Genomic DNA, 21,755 nt, shown 5'->3' with positions numbered 1-21,755 from the left:
TGGATGGCAGTGGCGGGAGAGCCCATCTCCAGGCCCAGCCCTGACCCGTGCAGAGCGGAGGGCATGTGATGTGCTCTTGGCGAGGGGGATGCACGGGACCACCCACAGGGTGGCTGGGACTCACAGGAGAACAGGGCGAGGTGAGGGGTCATTCTTACTTACATGTCCTCAAGCTGAGGCCCCTGCTTTTGATTTCTGGTGAGATGAACTTGAGCGGAGCGTGAGGGTGAAGCCAGGGCAGGTGCTGAGCTTTCTTTCTAGTTGCTACACCATCAAGCCTGCTGGCTGGCACCCGAGGGGACGGGAACAAAAGGCACCACGGGCAAGTGAAAGGCCCGAGTGAGCAACACTCACCTGGGCTGGTCATTCAGCTAAAAGCCTTGTTTGCTAAGAAAAAAAAAAAACCCCAGTGGTCCAGCTCTGGGGCCACTCGCTGGGAGCCTGGCTGCTGGGTCTCTGCCACCCTGCTCTCGCCCTCAGTGCCTCCTTCTCAGCGGCTGCTCAATTAACATCACTTTATTCAGAGTCCAGACAAACATGGTACCTTCATATGCACAATGTCACTGGAGAAATAAGAGCTGAATCGACACAGAGAACAAATACCGCCCACATTTCTTCAGCGGAGGATGGGTGTCATCCAAGCCACAGTGGTTGCCCCATCTGATTCCATCGACAACAGTGGAAGCAGATAGGAGAAAGGGAATATTCAGGGTGTCGAGATCATCACACCTGCATCTTTGCTGCAGCGTTCAGAACCATTTCACCATCTTGTAGTTGATACACGGCATTTAGAAAAAGACATCAATGACGTATGATGTCGCCTGGGAATTTTCAGGAGGCCTTGGCTTTCACCTTGGACAGCAGCACCTCGTTCTTGCGGCCCTCCTGGAGGGGAAGCAGAGAGAGAGAGCAGAGAGGTGGGGACCGCGTCGGCACCCGCATGAGGCTCAGACGGCCTCTGCATCCTTTCCCATCCTGCAGGGAGCCCTGTGGACCATGGACCAGCCTCCTTGCATGCTGCCACCATCATGGCGGAGCTTCCTGGCCACACGCTGACCTTCAAGGCCCCAACGGCTACAAAGACGACTGGTTTCTGGACTGTGAGAATGAGGATAGGAGAGGATTAGGCACTGTCATTCCAAAAGACTTCAAGAAGCCTCTAAAATCCCAAGGGACAGAAGCAGAAAGCAGATACTTATGTGACCCCTCCAGTGAGGAAGGGGGAAAGTCCTCGGAGACCACGGCCTAAGGAGTTATAAGAGGCAGCTCCAGTCCACACAGCAGGCAGGACACGGAGAAAAGCTCTTACCCCGGCAAGAGTGAAGGTTAAGAACACCCTTGGCTTTACGAGAGAAACTCACAGAAGACAGAGGGAAAAAGACGTGTCAAGGGACACCTCCCCCTCAAAGTGAGCTGAAGGAAACCCATCACTGTGTGTGCTGAGGGGTCACTGGGGCCTCCCCCACGTGGGGAGTCTGGCGTCCAGGGTGCAAGGCCACTGCTGCATCGTTTCATATCCCCTTCTTCCAAAGCTTATCACTGTGTGTCCTCCTTCCCCCTTGTTCGTAGTGGCCTTGACATCTCAGGGTACCTCCATCTGCTAGCACACCACCTCCACACCTTCCCCGGGCCATGTCACAAGGAGCCCTGTTTAGAGTGAGAGGTGAATGCGGCAGGGGGAAGGGCCTAGAGGGGTCGAGCCCGAGGGTGCAGGCCCGGCGTGTGGCTAGGCCTCCAGTTGCCAGGCTTGGCTGGAGATCCACTTAGTGTGGAAGAAAAATTTTCTGTCACCCATGGCCCCTCTGCATCTAAGACCCCTAAAGTCAATGTTTCCATCTCCCTGGGCCCGGCCAGGTGCTCCCGCTTCTCTGGAGGCCCTTTGGTCTTTCTGGCTGCAAGGACCCTGGTTCACCTGTAGGGTTTCTGCGTATCTTCCACTCAGAGCTGGGGAGGCTCTGGGCTGGGTGGGGGTGAAGCTGAATTGTTCTGCCAGAAGCAAGATACTCTGACATGTTTTAAGCATGTGTTTTTGGAGGGGTAGAGAGTTAATTTTTCCTGGGGATGGGAGAAAAAAGAAGGTGAAATAAGTAACATGTGTTGTGTTAGAAAAGTTGAGAAGAAAGTTTTCTTATTTAAAAAGAGTTACTGAGATTTGCTTGGGCGAAAAACCTCCAGCCAAAAAAAAAAGGCCGGGGGAGAGGAAGGGGTAAAGACAGACCAAGACGGGCAGAGTCAGGCTACCATATTGTGACACTACTTTCTCTACTTCTGTGTGTTTTTCAAAATTTCCGTAATAAAAAGGTAAAACGATAAAACAATGAATAAATAACTTTTGTTACCCACCTCACCTTCTGAATAGAGCAAAAAAAAAAAAAAAAAAAACCCTAAAAACCAAAACAAACAACTCGTAAGCATCAAAACACTGCTGTGGCAGAGTCCACCCGGGGTGATTTTGGTCGTCACACCACACTGAGATGATGCTGGAAGTTCTCAGTAAAAACATCCTTGGCTGTCACCTGGTGCGTGAGCACTGACTACCTTTCATGGAATCTCCTCGGAGCCTTCCGGGACTACAGAATGATACTGTCGGTCTGTTCAAAGCAAATACAGAAAGGGCCCTTTAGGTGTTTCTTTCTATAAGAAAAGGGAAAATGTCTCCTCCCTCCTGCTTCTTTCCTGCTGAAGACGGTATGGGGCTTGCTGGGTGCCAGACACCCTGAGCTCTGGTCACCGGAGATTACGTGCCCAGAGCCAGCGTCATAAAGATGTATGGCTGGCATTCGTCAGAGCCAGGCTAGAATCGGAATCTTGGTTTGGTGACCTTGTGACAGACTGTGCTTTGGGAAACACAATTAGTTGGTGTAATGATGCAATTAAGGTGATTCCAGAGTACGTGTTTTTTCCTGGCGGACTTGTTATTAATAACAAGTCCAAGAACAAGCAAGCCAATGGGATTTTAGAGACAACCCGATGTTGCCAGTCAAAAAAGGCCTTGATCTCAGAGGAGGCTGGATCAGGCACGGAGCCCATAGGCGTCAAGGGGCTCAGTTAATATGGAGTCAACTAAACCATAAAGGGACGACGGCGGTGGTCAAAGGCCATGTTCTGGCTAATGCCCTGCTCTGCATGAAGAGCCATTACTGCCCAGGACGGTGCTGGGGACCAGGATGCAGTGAGAACCCAGACCTGGGGAGCAGTAACCCAAGCAGGTCAAGGAGAGGCAAATAAAGGAGGCAGACAGAGGGTTCTGGGAGGAGAGTCCATCCTGGGATGAGAGTCTGACTTTTCGAACTGTGTTTCTTCCACAGATGAGATCTTACCTGACACTGCAATACGTAAAAGAACAGAATTCCTCTACCTGGAGGAATGGGGTGGAAACTGGGGAGCAGCAGGCAAGCCTCAACACCTGTGATGGCCCCAAGTTACCTCAGAGGATCTTGAAAAAAAAATTAAGATTTGGGAATGCTAACCTGTGGTTGTTAATTTTAAATTTTTGCCAAGTAAAATGATAAAAAAAAAAAAAGGAATGCATACTGTCACTATCATTTTATAAGAGAGCAATTTTAACATCAAAAAACAAGGGGACATGCAATTTTTTAAAAAGGTGAGTCCTTTAAGTGAAATACACTTAGCTATCTGAGGAACATATATCACATTCCCCCTGCCCCCTTTTTTCCAACTTGTTTTGGACTGAAGAAAACTGAGGCCAGCACCTGGTCCAGTCTGGGGTCTTCTCGGGCTCTGAGGGACCCACCCTCAGTCTCTGACTGAGAGTAACTGTGCCGAAGAGGCGGGAACGTGGAAACCTCCAGCTTAACGCGTCTGAGGGAACCTTCCCTTCTGAGCAGAGATCACCCCAAGCCTTCAGCCTGAGAGCCTGCAGTGCAACAGTGAGCTTTTCTATGTCACTTTTATTTGCTTTGATTCTGACAGCTTATACTTATCCTCCTCAGCTCATTTGCTTTCTGTTCCTGCTGTCAAAAGGGCAGTGCTGGCGTTCACGCAACGTGTGAAATGTAGTTCTCCTCTGGGCCTTTTCTCCTTGTGCGTTATTTGGGAACAAGGAGCTCAGATGGGGCGCAGCGGGTCCCTACTTGTTCCCTGTCAGCTCACTCACTGGCCCTTCAGCTCCAACTGCTGCCGGCCACAGGGGCCCCTGGACCCGGAGCACCTCACCTGGCCACTCTGCCCGAGGCCAGGTCCTTCTCGTTGGAGAGAGGCCTTCCCCGACCATACCCTCTACATTAGTCCCTGCCAAGGCAATGGCTGGAAGTACTTCTTATTTGTTACTACTTGTTTATGAGGGTCTGTTTCCTAGCTTGCTATCTGTCTCCCCGACCACAATGCAAGCTCCCGGACACAGGGACCCAGTCTGTTTTACGACTTGATGTATCTATCCCAGGGCCATGGCAGGAGCTGGAAGAAAGAACATTCATTGAAAGGACGAGAGAATCTGAAATGCCTACGGTTGTGGTTCTCAAAAGTTAAGTTACAAAAAAGGGAAGGAGAAGTAGAGAAGAAAAAGACAAGGAAGGGAGAGAGAAGAGCCTCAAAACAGGTAAGGACCTGTTACTGGTATGGACAGATTGTATTTTTTATTCCACTGACCACACCCCAGGATACAACTACCTTTAGCCGCCCCCTGTATTTTCAGCAATCTCTAAATTCACTAAAACCACATGGATTTACATTAGAAAGGGGGAAAAATTCCGGAAAATAAAGCTGATGAGACAGATCTTGGCAAGCAAAAGGATAAAGTCTCCTTTCTGGAAATTTTCTTAAAAGGGCACGTTTCCTTCTGGAATGATGGAGAATAATCCTGCCCAAATGCAGGGAGAAAAGACAGGGGCAAACGAAGTTCACCTGCGTGTGTGGGTGTGACAGGTGCCAGACACAGACTAGATGCTCTCCTCTCTCGTCTGACCCAACAGGGATGAAGTCCCTCCCCACCTGCACAGCTGGGGAGTGGCAGGATTTGAACCCAAGCCTGCCACACTCAAATTCACTCACCTCCCATGTGGCTTCTCAAGGTCCCTCCCCAGTCTAAGATTGGGAGGAGGGAAAATGCTAGACCTGAACCCACAGCAAACACTGTTTCCAGGTGGGCTGAGGAGGCCATTTTACTTGTGAGTTTAATGTGGTTACTGAGTGTTAGGAAATTGAAGTGACGTTTCTTAGAATGTCCAGTTAGAGCCTCAAGATGGGCCACAGGACAACGCAATCGTGATGCACGCTTCACTGTCACATCCACTGCCAACTTGCTATCTCCCTTTTCAGACCAGTGGAAAAACAAAGCAATGCTCTGGTTTGCAAAGGCTCATCTGGGGGCGAGCACAAATCTCGCCCAGCCTTACATGCCAGCCCAGCCCTCCTCTTACCTCCTTGAACTCTTTCACAGTCTTAAAGTACAGCCTCTGTTTTTCTAACAGCTCCAAGTACTGGTCGTTCAACTGGTCTCTTCTCATTTTGTTCTCTTGCTTCTTCTTCTCCATCTGTTGAAACATTTTGGGAAATGGTGATAAAAGGCATGTTCTGACCAAGGGCGGCTGGCAACGTCCAAAAGGCAACTATTACTAACATTTTCATGGATTTCCTTCCAGTAGTTTCCTTCTATGCATCATTTTTGAGGTTGGTTTATTTATTTGCATAATATTGCACAGAGACTCTATAATTTTTCAGCAATTCTCCTATCACTGGGCATTAACTGTTTCCTTTACAGTAAGCCCCCTATATACGAACCTTCAAGTTGTGAACTTTCAAAGATGAGAACGTGCGTTTGCGTGTCCAATCACGTGTTAGTTCACGCGTCCGGCGTACACCGTCATGTGTGTGCATCCTCTACAAGTGGTTGTGCTTTTGAGTACTTTACTGTACAGTACTGTATAGAATACAGTATCTTTATTTCAAGCCCGGGATGTCCGGAAGCAATTGTAAAAGCAGTGGTGATGTAGCTGGTACTGTACTGTACTTTTCAAGGTACTGTACTATAAGATTAAAAATGTTTTCTTTATTTTTTTGTGTTTGTTTTTTACGTATTCTTTGTGTGAAAAGTATTATAAACCTATTACAGTACAGTACTGTATAACTGATTGTGTTAGTTGGGTACCTAGGCCGACTCTGTTGGACTTAAGAACAAATTGGACTTACGAATGCACTCTCGGAACGGAATTCGTTTGTAGGGGACTTCCTGTCATGAGTTTTTGTGTGTGTGAATATAAACGATTTCACAAGAAACAGGTAGGCAGTGCCCTCTTTATTCAGCAACTCTTCCATGGACACCCAGTCTATTACTTGCACTCACTGCTCGTCTGTTCCGTGCACACCCTTCACCTGCCAGTTCCGGGGAAACCTGAGCTCTGGGGTACACACGCTCCCCTGCCACCTCTATCTGAGCAGGACCCATCATGACACCTAGATACGGAGGGCTGTGATTTTGTTTCTTTTAAATAAACACAACAAAAGACATCCATCCAAATGAGCACCGTTCTGCACAGCAGACTTACTCCATTCAAGTGCCAGTCATTATTCAAACCCTACCTGGAACCCTTGTTGAGAACTGCTTTTGGAGTCAACAGAATGAATTCACTTAAAACAAACAGTTCTTGGGTGCCTGCTACAGATCAGGTGCTGTTGTCAGCCACCAGCAGGACAGACACGAGAGGAGAGAGCCCTCCCTGCCCTGGCACCTGACCATGCTTCTGGTGCCCGGCCACCTCGCGGTGGGGACGGGCAGGAGGGCTGCCTCCTTCGCTGGCCAGCACTGAGGTGCCTTCGCCATGAAGCCTGGGGGAGGATGGAGAGAATGAAGGGGTCGGGCCCATTTCTCTCCCCAAGAATGCATCCGATAGTCAACAAAGGGGAAGCCAAAGGGGAAAAAACCCCAGTAACTTCCTGTTGTTCTTTACTATGAGCAAAAGCATCTCCCTGAGGACAAGCATGGCAGCTGGAAAGGTCCCCGCACTGAGGTTGGGTTGTTATAGGCCTGTGGTTGGCCAGGCTCTCTGCCCCCCACTTCCCTCGCGCCCCAGATCATCAAGAAGGGACTCCACTCCCTCCTGCAAGAGAGCTTGTCCGCCCTGGGTAAGGATCCACGCACGTGGACAGGTGCTGCCTCATCTTTGCCCTCATTTTTGAGGTTGAATAGTCTTGTCACCAGTGACACATTTTTTCTTTTTTTTGCTCTTTTGACATGATTTTACTGACGTCCTTAATAGGAAGATGAATATTTTGCTACAGGGAAAGGGGGTATGGTGAGCTTTTGCCCGCAGTTCATCTCTGGTGAGATGGGATTACAGGCAGCTTGAATGAGTGGATTTTTAGGACAGGTCCTACAGGCAATCCTTCATTTCATGTGTGTACACTCTGGTTGCCCTCATCGGACCAATTTGCCCCAGGATTGTGAGAGGAGATGCCCTAAGTCCCCAGAAGGTTTCACTGCCGTGCCCGAGGACCAGGTGTGTGATACGTTTTAACAACACGACCAAAAGCAAGAGACATTGGAAGCACTAGTTAGGATTTGTCTGGCTATGGTAGTGGGAGGCTGTGGCTGTGTGCCCGGCTTTCAGACCGTCAGCAAGTCTTCTTTCCTACCGACAAAGTGTGCCCGTGCAGAGCCACAGAGCGTGGAAATCCCCACGCTGCGCCCCATCATCATCTGGATGATTCTCTGCAAAGCTATCTCTGGAGCACCCACACCCCTCTTCAGTTCCTCTCTTTTCTCTTCTGACTTCTGAGGCTCAATATCCTCTCACTTTAGCAGAGTTCAGCAATTACTTGCACTTTTTACAGGGGGTTCCTGGAAACTAAAATGCTCTTAAGCTGCTAAGGAATGAATCCCTAACGGTAGAATGTCAGGAACCAAAGAGCCAGTGAGGATGTGTTTCTGGGCAAGAGAGAAGGCCTGCTGGTGAAAGTTTCCTCATCTGTGAAGTGGGGGGAACCCCACTCACTTAAGAGGGCTTTAGGAGGATTAGCACAGTGCTTGCCACATGGTAGGTGTTCCGTCCACAGAGCTGTTGCTAAGAGCAGCCTCTGAACGACCAGTGCGGGCAGCCCGTGGAGATAGCCTGCCCACTGCAGGGTCAGAGGCCTGGGGGGACCCCTTGCAGAGACACTGAAGATGTGTCTTCAGAATTGAGAGCACGTTCCCAGGACAAACAGAATAGGCCTGCTTTCCCCAGGGCCTTCTCCATCACCAGTGTGAAACCCTGGCTGCATTACAGAAAGGAAACCATCTGACCTTCATTCGACTTTGCTTAATTCCTTCTACGATCTGTTCCATCTGACGTAAAAACTGGTCCCGGGAAGCAGGGGAGGCCATGGCTCTGAAAGAAAGACCAACAGAGGTATGACCAGCAAACAGGACTCTCAGAAAAGGGGAGGCACCGAGGGGTCAGCCCTGTACCCGGATAATGCCCCAAGAGGCAAGCAAGCATTTGCAAGGCAGGATGGACCCGTGGGGCCCCCGAGATCCCAGGCAGCCAAAGATTCTAAACTCTGAGGAAGGCATGAACATTAGCCCGGTCTTGTAACTGAATAGTAATCTTTTTTTCCCCACTCTCCCTATAGTTTTCTTACTAATACATATTTTCTTAAAGAAAATAAAACGTGACTAAAATTAACAATTTTTTTTTTTTTAATTTTGAACGATGGCAGGTTCTGCTTAAGAAATGAATTTCACTTAGTTTTTAAAAATCTGCAGATTTAGAGGCACTGCTCGAGACTGAGAGACATTTTCTGAGATTCTCCTAAAACCAAGCTGGGAAACCTGGTCCTGTTTCCAGGAGTAGCAGCTAAAGAAGTGATGCCCTAAAACTTGCCCCTTCACCTCCAGTTCTGCAGAGGAAATGACACCAGAAGGATCAGAGCACACGGATACAAGAATGAGAATTCTTCCAAAGGACAGGCTGAGAGAAAGCAGAATTGGCCACAAAAACACTCAAACCTCAGCTTCTCTCAATGATCAGGGGATAAAGATGAAGGAACCATTTTCAGAAATGTCACAAGGTTGTTAAGTCACTAACTGAATCTGAATATTAAATGGGGCTGTGAGGATTTTTGTTTTTAGTTAGAAATGAAACTTAAAGTCTACAACTTGTTATCCATTAAGATCTTAGTTGCTGGTCACCTGCCAGGGGACAGCAGAGACCTGTGCTGGAAGGAGAGGAAGCCTGATGGACGGAGAGCCAGCCTGGGGCTGCCCGGATGGCGGGCAGGCCAATGGCCATGCTTGAGGGCTGGTATGATTTGGCTACAGATGGGCCTTGCCATCCAACTTTTGGAGAACATTATTTATACCTGAACAAAGTAGTTTAGAGTATGCACATGACTTAAAAGCCAAAATCTACCACAGATTTGAAAAGTATTTAAAAAAATCATATAGATTATTTCATTATTTAAATTTTATTTTATCTTATTTTACTTTTTGGCCACGCCACACAGCTTGTGGGATCTTAGTTCCCCGACCAGGGACTGAAGCTGGGCCCTCGGCAGTGAAAGCACAGGGTCCTAACCACTGGACCGCCAGGGAATTGCCTCGTTATCTAAATTTTAAAGCATCTCTATGTGCTCAAAAACAAATGTTATTAATCTCATCCTAGCAGGACAAAAGTAATCTATGAAGAAATCATAGTAGTTAGGCATAGTCAAATTATTTGAAAGTTCACCTTTTCCCTAAGCTATTCCTTGGTGTGTTTTAAAATTCACTGTATCGTTAAGTTTTTGCAAGAACTCAAGCTCTGCGTAAACCAAGGCACATCCGCACATCCGTAGCAGCAGGGGTGAAAGCGTAAGTAAGAATCCCACCCTGAGCGCTGGGCCTTGCTCGATCGGGCAGAGGCGAGCCAACAGAAGCGCAGGGCACACAAGCCACCGACGGGAGGAGGGCTGAGAGCACTTACTGTGAGAAGTTCTCATGAACTGAGTTCAGCAGGCTAATCTGGGGAGGAAAGAAGAATAAAAACACAAAGCAAAGGCTGACAGACGCCTGTGCTGACCCCAGCCACCGCAAGCTTGCCACGTGTCTCTGGAGGCTGCTTCTGAGATGAACACACCTTGTTCGCACAGATGAAAGTAACATGAAAAAAAAGAGCAACGTGTTCTCACCTCCAGAGTTTCCCCAGAGCGTCTGTCTACCTTCCCACAGCCATGACCACAGGAATGACGGAACCCAACTCCCAGCTGGGAAGCCTAAGCCAACATTAGGGCTCTTAGGGCTGTACCACAGCCCTTTCGATCTCACCAAACACTGCCCTTTATTTTCAGGGCCATCAGCTCAGCAGAGGGTCAGTGGGCGTGGAGGGTGAGAACACCGTGCCCGTTCTACTCCTTCCCACAAAGTCTCTGCCAATGCGGCCAGCTGCCGGGCGGCCCTAAGAGCCTCCACGGGGGTGCGCCCTTCAAGGCCCCTGTCCCCTAGAAACGCCATAGCCCGCACCTAGGACTCTCTACCTGTCCTGGCGATCATCCAGGACAGGCCTGTGAGTCTGGAGTCTAGAAACCTAGGTCCTCTTTCTGGCTCTGTCACTGACTTGGCTTGTGAGCTCAGGACTGAGCATTTACTATACTTGGACTCAGGGTCACACTCTGTAAAACGGAGATGATATTCTTGTCCTTATGACTCCACAGGCATGTTGAAAGCTAAAATATCACAGGTATAAATAGACTTGAGATAAAACGTACAGTTTATCCAAATGCAAACTTCTAACCGCATTAGTATGGCTTGGAATTTAAATAGCCCCACCCCCCTGCATACTCCTCGTTCTTAAAAGAATGCAACAACTTTAAACACTGCTGATGAAGGAAGGTCAGTGGGCTTCGAGGCTTCCTCAGGAGGGGCTGCCCGTCTTCCCTCACCAGGCAGGAAGAACCCAAGGCCAGGGTGTGCAGCAGAGCTACCCCAGGGCTGACGTAAATCCCCCAAATGCGTTTATCAGATGCCTGTTCTGTGCCCATTACTGTGTACGGCCCTGGATACCGAGAAAACAGAACCCAACCCCTCCTCCAGGAGTGCATCTCGGAGGAGAGAGATCGATCTGGTTTGACTGACAATAGGCAGTCAAGGACAGTACTCACTGATGCCTCCATTTGGGTCCAGGTAAAAGACACGTCTGTAATACTGTTCCTAGTAGACTGGTAATTAGTGCAGGTTGCAGGATGACGATAAAATAAAAATAGGTTCTGTCACCCTCAAGGGGAGGGGGAGGCAGGAGCTAATACGTATCACCACATGCGAGGGACTTCACAGGCACTGCCTCGGTCTGTCTCCGTCACTGCAGTTCTCCCCGTTTTACAGGTGAGGAAGACAAAGCCGCACTAAAACCCAAACCCCTGTGAGTCCAGGGTGCCTGCTGCCGCCACCACACTGTGCTGCCGCTGGGAAGACAGCGCTGCTTTTCCTAAACACAGCTGCACACCTGCCCCAATCGTCTGCCTTCCATCGAGGGCCCTGACCACCAGCGGATGTGGCCTGAGTCGGAGTAACATGCAGGGGCTGCCCCGGTCGCCCCTCCCACTCCCGCTTTCGTTCTCACAGTTCTTTTAGTTCACGCCTCTGTCTGCCGCGGATGATTAAACCGCCATTTCCCCCTGTCAACCCTGACAGCCCACCCTCCCCATTTCCTTTAGCTGGCTCTTTCCTTCCCCTAAAACTCACACTAAAGTCTCAGCAGCTGCAGGCCCTCCTCCGTTTGCACCTCTCGAGCTTCCAAGGATGTTTCTTTTTATGACGTCGTCGCTCACGAGGCGCCATACAACTGCTGTCCACCCTGCACACTGGGCACTTTCTGACCCTGTAGTTGGCGCTGGGCACACGACAGGTGCTCTTCCCACTTCAGCCGAAGGCATCCCGACAGCAGGTTCGTGCAAGCTTCCCGGGCGGACAGCACAGGTAGCTGCTCACCTGATTATGTTTCTTCTTTCTATAAAGGCTCTTACCTCTTTTTCCAAATAAACCTTCTTGTCATCCAGGGTGTTATATAAAGTGAAAAACTGCTTGGTTTCTTTGTGCACTGCTGAAACTGCAAATGCAAAGAAATCAGCAGGTGAGTGAGAAAATGTATCAAAACAATTCTGAGTACCCTCTCCCCGCGGAGGCGCTGCAGGACTCGGACCTGCCAGTGCCGTCTGTGCGGAAGCCCCACGGGGCACAAAGGCCGGTGTAGGGCTGCCGCAGGCCAACGGCACGTGCGTGGCAGCCGTGACGGGCCCGCCGACACGAGGAGCCGGCGGAAGCTTCCTGTCGGCGTGCGGGACGCGGGTTTCTCCGAAGTCCTCCAGGTGAGGGGTCCCGGGAGGAAGGCAGAGGGACGAAGCAGCCCCATGCCAGCTCTTCCTGTCTGTGTGGCTCCCTCCCTTCCCACGCTCCTCAGGGGCAGGAGCCACAGCCGGCTCGCTTTTGTAAACCCTGTGCTTAGGGAGAAAGATTTAACTTAAGGCAGAAACTATTTTCTGCTGAGAAACTGCGTTGACACCTGCCCCTGATCATCTGAGTCAAACGTGAGGACCGCATAAAACGTCAGGGTGGTGAGGTAAGACGTGAAAGGAAGCGTGCGTCTGGACGCATGTTCTGAGTAGGGACAGTGCTCCGGCTTGAACCAGGAAGGACGGTTGAGACGCCAACGTCTCAAGGGAAAATCTGGGGTATATTCTGAAAGAAGACTTGGAGTTTTCCAAGTGGGAACTGTAGGGCACTGGCCTCCTGGGCCTGGGACCAGCTCACAGGGGTGAGGGGCACAGGGACTGCAGGGGGGCCAGCTGGCCCAGACGAGGCAGGAGTTAGGATTCTGAAGACTGTCCATCCAGTTAGGGGGAGCTATTAAATATCAAGGCTTTTAAAGCAAGAGTGTAAAATGATCAAATTTTGTGTGAGAAAGATCCCTCAGGCAGGAGTGCAGACAAGGGGTTAGACTCTGGGCAGTGATGAGAAGGTGGCTACAGCAGAGAAGACAGGGGGGTCTAACTTGGCTTGACAGTGATCCCAGTGGCCGAGGGGAAAGACGGAGGGGGAGGCAAATTCAGTCTTATATGTGTTGAGTTTGAGGTACCCGGGACACAAGCAAGAGTGGGAGCCTAAGGAAGGGGTGATGGTCCAGGATCTGTTTACAGAGGATGTGAGCTGGGCCTTGAAGGATTTTGTCTAACAGAGTGAAGAAGGGGTCCCAGGCGCAGGTTAATAGGAGTCAAGGCCTAGGATGTCAAAGTGGATGGTGTAGTCAGAGGCAGCGTGTGCACTGAGGAGGGCAGAGTGGGGACTGCGGGCAGGAATCGGGACCTTCAGGCAGGCCACCTAGACTGGGGAGGGTCCTGGGCAGAATAAGGAGAGAGGCTTTCTTCAGTGGGTCTAGGAAGCGCCTGAGGATTTGTCACTGGACAGAAGTGATATGACTGGATGGGTGGATGACAGACTCAGAAGGGGCTGCAGACCAGCTAAGGCTCACTGGGCTGAGCTATGATGCCAGGGAGAACAGATACGGCAGCAGCGCTGGGAAGAGAAAGGCAATGACAGCTCTGAGTGTCACTCTGAGCCTGACGAGATGTGCTCACTGATTTAGGCTGAGGGAGACCCAGTCCTGCATCCCTGGGTGAACATGATGCTGTTAAAGGCAAGGACCACATGAGCAAGAAGGTCTGCAGAGAAGAACAATGAGCGAAGGCTGATCTAGAGATGCCGGGGTCGCGAGGTTCCGTGTGACGCTGGAAAGTGGAGCCCGATGACTGACAGGGATGAGGGTGGGCTAGAGGCATCACTCTAAGAGCTCAATCAGCTTAAGCTCTCTGTCCAGGGAGAGGGCAGTCAGAGCTCCATGGTGTTTCTCTTGGGCTTCTGGGCTACGTGAAGTGAGTGGGCCTGACGATGAGCTGGGGGCCTTCCCAGGGGTGGCTTTCATGGACGGTGCCACCACGCTGAAGTGGGACAGAACCCCGCGCCTCCTGCCCCCCACCCCCCACCGCCGCAGAGTCAGCCTCGGGAGCTTGTGTGTGGTCGATGCACCTACTCTGGCGGTAGAGTTCGATAAATCTCTTCTGATACTGTATTAGCTCGGCTCTGCTGGGCACTTCGTCAATCCTGCGATGCAAAATTGCTATTTCTCGGTTTCTTCGAGCCTAGATGCAAAAGGGGAGGGGGAGACAACACTGTTTGGTGAAAGGCCTTACGTGTCCTCTGGGGAGGCAAAACACTGCCGCCACCCACCCTGTGCCCACACCCACCCTGGAAGGCAGGCACCCGACGCGGCTGCGGTCTGAGGTGCGCGTCTCAGACCCTGACTCCCCCGGCAACACAGGGAGAAGGTGTCAAAATAATGGATCGGAGGGAGGATTCTGAACAGGAGGGCATGTGTGGATGGTGCCCCCGGCCAGCCCACCAGGGCCCCAAGGACTCCAGCGCAGCTGATTCCCAGCGTCAGGCAGGGACCAGGAAACAGAAGTGCTTCCCAGATGACAAGGGACGCTGCCCTGCTGCCTCCATGCAAATCCCAAATCCCTTAGCGTGTTTGAAAAGCTCCTACAGTTTCCTCCTAAAGCAGCTTTCTGGCACTTTCCCCCTCCTGTGAAACGAACTGGGCTCTTCTAGCCGAACTGCTCCAGGTGCATCTGGGGAGGCAGGGCTGTGCGTGGCGCAGGGGAGACCTCGGGCTCCGAGGTGGGCGGCTTCCCCGAGGGGCAGCGCTGAAGAGGGCCACCCAGCTCCCACCACAGGTTCACGGTCTCAGCGCTGCCCTTCTGCTGCGCCTCTCTGTCCTCCCCCTCTCTGGCCCACTTTATCACAGCGGCAGAAGGGGACCTCTAATTCATTAGGACGCAAAAACCCCTTCAGGCGCAAAACCCACTATCAACTGTCGTGATCAAACCAAAATAGTGCCTGCTGCTCTGGCTCTGGTTCCTATACTTTCTCAGGAATCTAAAGATAAAATCATTCACTCTTTTCACTGTATCTTTAACCTCTCCTTTTCTACTGGCTTCTTCTCATCGGCATTTAAATATGTTCAAGTCCCTCATCCTTAGAAAGGCCCTTCCTTAAACCCTGATCATCTTTCAGCTTCCATCTTTCTCCTCCCTTTAATAGCACAACTTCCCGAGAGCAACGTACCCCAGTGCCTCTGACCCCTCCGCTCCCCTCGGTCACCCTTCAACCCACTGCCGCGGGCTGCTCCCAACACCCACTGGCACCGCTCTCGCCAAGGTCACCACAGACCTTCTCTCTGCACCTATGGAAATTCTCAGCTTCCAGCTTTCCTGACTTCTGGCAACACTGACCCTTCTCTCCCCTGAGCTCTCTGTTCAGCTGCCATGAGACCTTGGGCTCCTGTCTTCCCTGGGCCTCCGGCTGTCTGCTTGGTCTCAACCCTCATCGGTGAAATATCCTTCTTTCCCTCTTCTCAGCCTGTATTTTCACATCCTAGGTTACCACCTATACAGCGCTGACCCCCAGATCTCCAGCCCAGACTATTCCTACTGGGGTGAGTACCCCAACCTTTAAAAGCCCTAAACAGATCTCATTAACACTTCTATTCACACTCCCATCCCCTTCAGCCCTATCCTTTCTCCTTCAGGCTTCTGCTCAATGAATAACACAAGGATCCACACTATTGCCCAAGTCAGAGATTCCCCCACCATCCTCGACTCCACTTTTCCTCTAACCCATCCCCAGTTCCATGGATAAAGCTGCTCAGCCTCTCACCTGCCGGTTTATTTCTGTCCATTTTCACTGACCCAGCCCTGGCTCAGGCTTCAGCAGGCTTAGGGTTCTACTGCACCTTCCCTCTAGCCAGTATGTGTGACTGACCCCCAGGTCTCCAGCCTGTAGTATGCAATTCGCATATAAGCCCCCTTGTACTTTGATGTATATGGACATATCTTGGTTCTCAAACAGCCAGCCGGCTCCCAGAAGATACAGCATCCCATTTACTATTCCTGGGATCTAATGCAACACTGAATACATAGTAAGCACACGGTCAAAAAGTTTCCAAGTATGCAGCTGTACTGTCCTGATTTTATTTAATTCTGTGTCTCTTTAAGATTGGTACAGTGTCCTTGTATCAGGACAAATTTGACTCCCCGGAATTTAGCCCAACAACTCAGCAAAATAAGCACGGGCCAGAGAAAGGAGAAAGAGGGTCCCATTGGCCCCTGCAGCCCCTTGGCCGCTCCCCCCCCCAGAACCTGGCCTCCCTTTCCCAGAGAACAGAGAGAAGGCCAGGGCCAAAGTGCAACACAAGTTAACGCTTGGCTTTTGAATGTGCATGAGCCAGAATCCGGCAATGTAAAGGATTCTATAACGTAATTTTGATCTATGTGAATTTAGAGCCAACTTTAAAACTCCCCATATTTGATGGCCTTCTCACAAACCCCTAAGGTTATCAACTAAGACAGCTAAAGTGGGCACTTAATTTTAGGGGAAAGGTACTAGACAAGAACACAATATTTTTAAATCTATCTTATCCCCCCCCCCACTTTTTTTTAAACAGCTATGAGATATAATTCACAGGCCATACATTTCACCCGAAGTATACAATTCAATGGTTTTTAGTATACTCACAGAGTCGTACTACCTAAAATTGCAGAACTTTTTCGTCACCCCAAAAGAAACCCGTACCAATCAGCAGTCACTCCCATGTCTCCCGACCCCTTACCCCTACCATTAGGCAGCATTAATGCACTTTCTGTCTCTACAGATTTGCCTCTTCTGGACATTTTAACAATTTTTTGTAGTTTGCAGAGTACAAGTTTTACAATTCTTTTGTTAAATATATTCCTAAGTATTCTGTTCTACTGTAAATAAAATTTTCTTAATTAAAAAAAAAAGTACTGGACAAGAACATTAGACCTCTAACCTTCGCTCCGGCACTTACCAGCTGCTTGTACTTCACAGATGTGAGTCAATTTCTTCATACAGAAGATGAGGCTAATAGCTACTTTCCACCCACCTCAAATCAAACGAGACGATGGTGAAACAACATACCAATGTGAGGTGTTATAACCAACATAATCCGCTGAGTTACACTCCAGATAGGAGAGCAAACAGCAGCTTTCCCGAGCCTCTCCAGCTCTTAGATGCTGAGGCTTCCTACTTCTGCTACAGGCACGCAAGCCTAGTTAGAGGCATTTACTGGCTCTTGTTTTCACTCACCTGTAGTAAACGGATCTTGTAAAGCTTCTCTTTCTCCATATTGTACCGTCTGTCTAGGTCTTCCTGAAATTGGAAAGAAACACAATTATCTGGGAAGAGGAAATTTTCATTTTTTGATGAAATCTTTTGAAGTTGGACAGTTTTTATATATCTCCCTCATCCTGAGGCTCCAAACTCCTTTTTTTCAAATGGCCGAGTTCAGGGTCGGGTCCTAAGTCCTGGGAGACCCTTGACATTCTTTCACATCACTTTATGACAACTCTTCCTTCTTCCGGGACCCAGGCTGCATCCAGGGTTCTTAAGTGAAGTATCCCTCAAGTCCACGTGCCCTTTCCTCCCACACCAAAAAAGATCCATGAGGAGGAGAAGACAACCGTGATTTAAAGAGCCTGTCGTTCTATGTCTCTGTGTTTGGAGGTGATGATGGCTTGCTTCCTACGTTTCTGTTTAGACCTGCACTATCCAATACGATAGCCACCAGCCACAAGCGGCTATTTAAATTTACATTAACTAAAACTTACAAATATTCAGTTTCTCAACTTCCCTAGCCACGTTTCAAGTGTTCAGTAGCCACATGTAGCTAGTGGCTACCACATTGGACAGCAGAGACAGAGAACATTTCCACCACTGCAGAAAGGCCCTTTGGACAGAGTTGAATTAGAAGAGAGAAACTAGCCCCTCGCTGAACCCAATGGGGTAAAAGACATGGCTGGATGGTTTGCTGAACTGGGGAAAGCTACAGTAGTGTCAGAGGTGCCCCTTCCCCACTGTGTGTGTATATACACACACACACACACACACACACACACACACACAACCAGCTCCTCCATGGGGCTCAGCTGCAGGCAAACCTCAACAGCCTTCACCATGGGAGTCCCGAAGCTCACTCTCTAGGAGCCTCTGAGAGCACGAAGGGAAGAGAAACCCTAAAGGAGGAGAATGTTAGAGGCTTTCCTGTTTCTCTCTTCCTTCTCTTCTTCCTTTTCTATTCCTTTCTCCTAGAAGCACCTGTTTAACTCAGAACAGGGGTCCGCAAACTACAGCCCAGCAGCTAAATCCCACAGCCCTTGGGTCAATTTCGCCTCTGTGCCTAGTTTTGTAAATAAGGTTTTACTGGAATGTAGCCATGTCCTTTCACTTATCTATAGACTACCACGACCACGGTGGAGCTGGCCCACAAAGGTGACAATATTTACTACCCAGCCCTTTACAGGCTGCTGACCCTGGAACGCAGTCCCCCCAGAGAGAGCTCTCTCCCTATGCACTGCTCGCCCCTCGGAGCCTGGGCTGTGACGGGCATGTGTGGACCACGCAGGCCTGTCCCCTTCCCGGCTCAGATGCCAGGGTGGGGACGGCATGCCTTGTGCCAGGTGCCGGCCGTCAGGGCCGTCCCCGGGAGGTCCTGCTCCATCCACGGGGCGAATGTGCGAGATGGAGCCACGCCCTGAGAGCCCGAAGACAAGGAGGTGGCCGCAGACAGGACGAAAAGACGTGTGAGAAGCTGCCACACCCGCAGAGGACAGCGGCGGTCCTGAGAATGAGCAGGTACTTACGTTGTGCGTCATGGCAGGGGTTAGGGCACCGTGCTGCTCTCCCCCGGAGAGGGTCTGCAATAAGGAAAAGTAAAAAAAAAAAAAGAAAAAAAATGCTTCTGAGGAAAGGGATGGGACAGAAGAGCTGAGGGTCCAGATGTGGGGGGGGATGGGCAGACCACGTCTGAACAGGGTGCAGCCTGCACACGAGCCCCAGATTTTAAATTGTTCGTACATACCTGTCAGCCACACACTAACAAGCTAAACTCTGTCTTTGAATGTGAGTCAATCCCTCTAACAAGGTGTGACTGCTAAGAAGAGAAATGCCATCCTGAAAGTCTGTGATTTGTGCAAACCCAGAGGCTGCTGAGCTCACGTGAGCCTCCGAGCTCAAAGCCTTAGAAACAACTGGAAAGGCTGGATGTGAGTGGGTGGTCCCAGGACACCACCCACTGCACGGCCACACTCTGCTATCCCCGTGCCAGTCTTCACGGCTGTGGCTGGAGTGGCACAGCCCATCACGACAGGGAGGTGGCACCTCTGAGGCCCATCTGCCCGCAGCCCTGGTGGAAAGCATCTGGACTCATGCTGGCTGCTTGGACAAGTCCCCTCCCCTCTCTGAGCCCCAAGTTCCCCATTTCCCCAAGAGAGAGGGTGCAGTCGATGGGGTCCAAAGCCACACCCAGCTCTCACATCTTAAGCACAGGGAGCCTCAGCAAATAAGCCTTGAATAGAGTGTGAGAAGGGACAAACCACAGCGATCCCTACAATCTAATTTGGTGAGAGAAACAGACTTATTTTTCTGTCCTTGTCCACACTAGCTCCTTGGAAGGTCAAGGCGTCTGTTCCGAGAGCCAGTGGGCTGTGTTCCTGAGCCCGGGATGCTCCCGGGCTGCCAGAGCTCTGACCTCACATCCCGTGCTGCTCTCTGCTGCCTTCCTGTGTCCCCGGGCAGGAGTGCAGGGTGAAATGAGCAAACTGGCACAGAATTTACAGGCAAATGGGACGAGTGGGAACAGAGCTCAGGGGGCTCCTGCAAACACCCTGTCCCTAACAGAGGGGGCAGCCGGGCTTGTGACCCGTTAATTCTTATCTGGAGTTGCTGCTGGCCACACCTATGGGTGCTTTAACCCATAGAAGGAAGACAAAGGACAGGGACAAATATCGAAGAAAACTATTTGAGAAATGTGTGTTCAGAGGACCAGGCTGAGGGAAGTCTGGTCTTTTTCGGCACCAGACTCTTCGCTGTTGAGTCCTCTAGAAATCCTTTCACGGTGGAAGTCACACAGCCCCAGCAGACTGGAGCAGTTCTCCACAGCCCATACCTTTTCATCTCTGCCTGGAGCCCTCTCAGCCTTCAGGTTTTCAATTTCCTGCTGCAGCCGGGCCATCTCCTCCTTTAAAAGTAACATGAACATTTGTAAGATTTGGACAGGCTAGTAATCGGAGGCAATTATTTACCTTGATCTAGAGTCTTTTTTTCACTTTTCGTGAGTTTACGTGGAGTCAGAAAGTCCATTAGGCAGTAGCTCCCCAGACCCCTCCCTGATTTTCAGCCTGGGAAGGTTAACTCAGGAGGATACAGGCAGCTGTACCTCAGTCAGAAGGGGCCTTTCTTCCTAAAGGGCAGGCGAGGCTCGCAGTAACCCCTGGGACACGGAATGAACGAGTGGCTTAGAGCCCAGTCCAAGCCTCCTTCTTGGTGCCGACCCTTCTCCACCTTTCCTGGGACCTTGCGGCCCGGAGCCCTGCCTCAACAAGGCACTCCTCCCCTGCCACACGGCCCTGCGCAAGTCAGACCAGCTTCCAGATGGCTCTGGCGCTACCGGACCACGAGGTCTCACGTGGCAGAACACGCAACATACAGACACGCCAGGTTTTCAGGGCGGCCCTGGTCTCCTAAGATGCTATGCCTTTCGCACTTTGTAAGACTTTTCTTTTCAGTACATTTGGAAATTAGAAAATATCGTTTGTTAGACTGTGCTCTCGGTCTGGGGGTCTGGCACACCTAAGTCACTTGCGGTGTCCTCGGAAGGCACCTACCATAGTCCTCTACTCCTCTCACACACTGCCACGTACCCACCTGGTGAGCCTGTTTTTCCGACTGCACCTGGACAGGACCCTCGGCAGCGCAAGAGAGGGAAAGCAGGAGGTTTTACAAGAATCTTGTTTAACGTCTGCCGACACCAAGCCACACTTACTCGACAATGTGCTTTAAACTCCTGTTCCTGACTCTTCAGATTTTCATTCATGGCTACAAGGGCTCTCAAGTTCTGCAGGATGCTGAAAAGAAAAGACCAAAAAATGACTGACTTGAAACAAACTATGATGATTTTATGAATCATGGGGAAAACCAAGACCCCAGATAAAAAGGGATTTCTTTCTTAATTTCCTTGTCTCTCCCAAGAGTGTCTAATGGGCTTCCCACAAATGGTTATGACTACCCTTTAAATGACATTATTATTCATTTATAAGCTGAGTCCATCGGGCCACATCCAAACAAACACTACAGAATTCAGCATTAAAATGTCAGCTGCAGAAACAACAAGGAGTTTCAAGATTACTGTATATTTTTAATGATACTGATTACTTAACAGACTCAGAGCACAGACAGTATTGTAATTTTAATTCCTATTTTTCATTTCCCTTCTGAAAGGAAACGAGTTTTAAGGTCATTAAAAGCACTAATTTGAAATTTAAAATGTCAAGTATCTAATAGTACTTTGCTCCACTTCATGAAAAGAGGGTTTCTAATCATAAAGCCAAGTAATCTGTAGGTACTTCTTGGCTAAAAATGTCCACCAAACCCAGAACTGCTCAATCTGTGCCTGAAGCATGTATTACTTCATGATTTCACTCAAGTGAGTGACACTTGGGAGATTTCACCACCCACACAGTTTGGTGCTAAAACGGTCAAATGTAAGTGATTATATTTAATTTAAATGGTCTAAATACAATTAATTGAAAAATAAAACAAAACACAAAAAGCCAGCAGCTGTGTCTTGGTCAAAAAAGACTGTACCTTCACTCCCAAAGGACAGGGCTAAAATGTGTGCTGTTAAAACCTGGTAACCATGGGTGACTCTAAGGGAGGG

General features: G+C 49.9%; 1 protein-coding gene across 2 annotated transcripts in view; it reads right to left on the bottom strand.

The window, feature by feature from the left end:
* Positions 1–509: 509 nt before the first annotated feature.
* CCDC93 (CCC complex scaffolding subunit CCDC93) overlaps positions 510–21,755 on the bottom strand; it is an 86,616-nt gene continuing 65,370 nt past the window's right edge. For both annotated transcript variants that reach the window (XM_082841307.1, XM_082841306.1), the window contains exons 15-24: positions 20,862–20,943; positions 19,986–20,057; positions 18,682–18,735; positions 17,129–17,191; positions 13,995–14,103; positions 11,935–12,017; positions 9,900–9,937; positions 8,240–8,324; positions 5,379–5,492; positions 510–885 (exon numbers count right to left, since the gene is read on the bottom strand). In XM_082841307.1, the coding sequence (XP_082697433.1) occupies positions 832–885; positions 5,379–5,492; positions 8,240–8,324; positions 9,900–9,937; positions 11,935–12,017; positions 13,995–14,103; positions 17,129–17,191; positions 18,682–18,735; positions 19,986–20,057; positions 20,862–20,943 (754 nt within the window). In that variant the 3' untranslated portion in view covers positions 510–831. The remainder of the gene's footprint in view (positions 886–5,378; positions 5,493–8,239; positions 8,325–9,899; positions 9,938–11,934; positions 12,018–13,994; positions 14,104–17,128; positions 17,192–18,681; positions 18,736–19,985; positions 20,058–20,861; positions 20,944–21,755) is intronic.

The sequence above is a fragment of the Leucopleurus acutus genome, assembly GCF_964270905.1.
Source record: "Leucopleurus acutus genome assembly, chromosome: 6".
Taxonomy (NCBI): domain Eukaryota; kingdom Metazoa; phylum Chordata; class Mammalia; order Artiodactyla; family Delphinidae; genus Leucopleurus; species Leucopleurus acutus.
The sequence above is the reverse complement of the archived record's forward strand: the minus strand, read 5'-3'. Positions and strand labels throughout refer to the sequence as shown.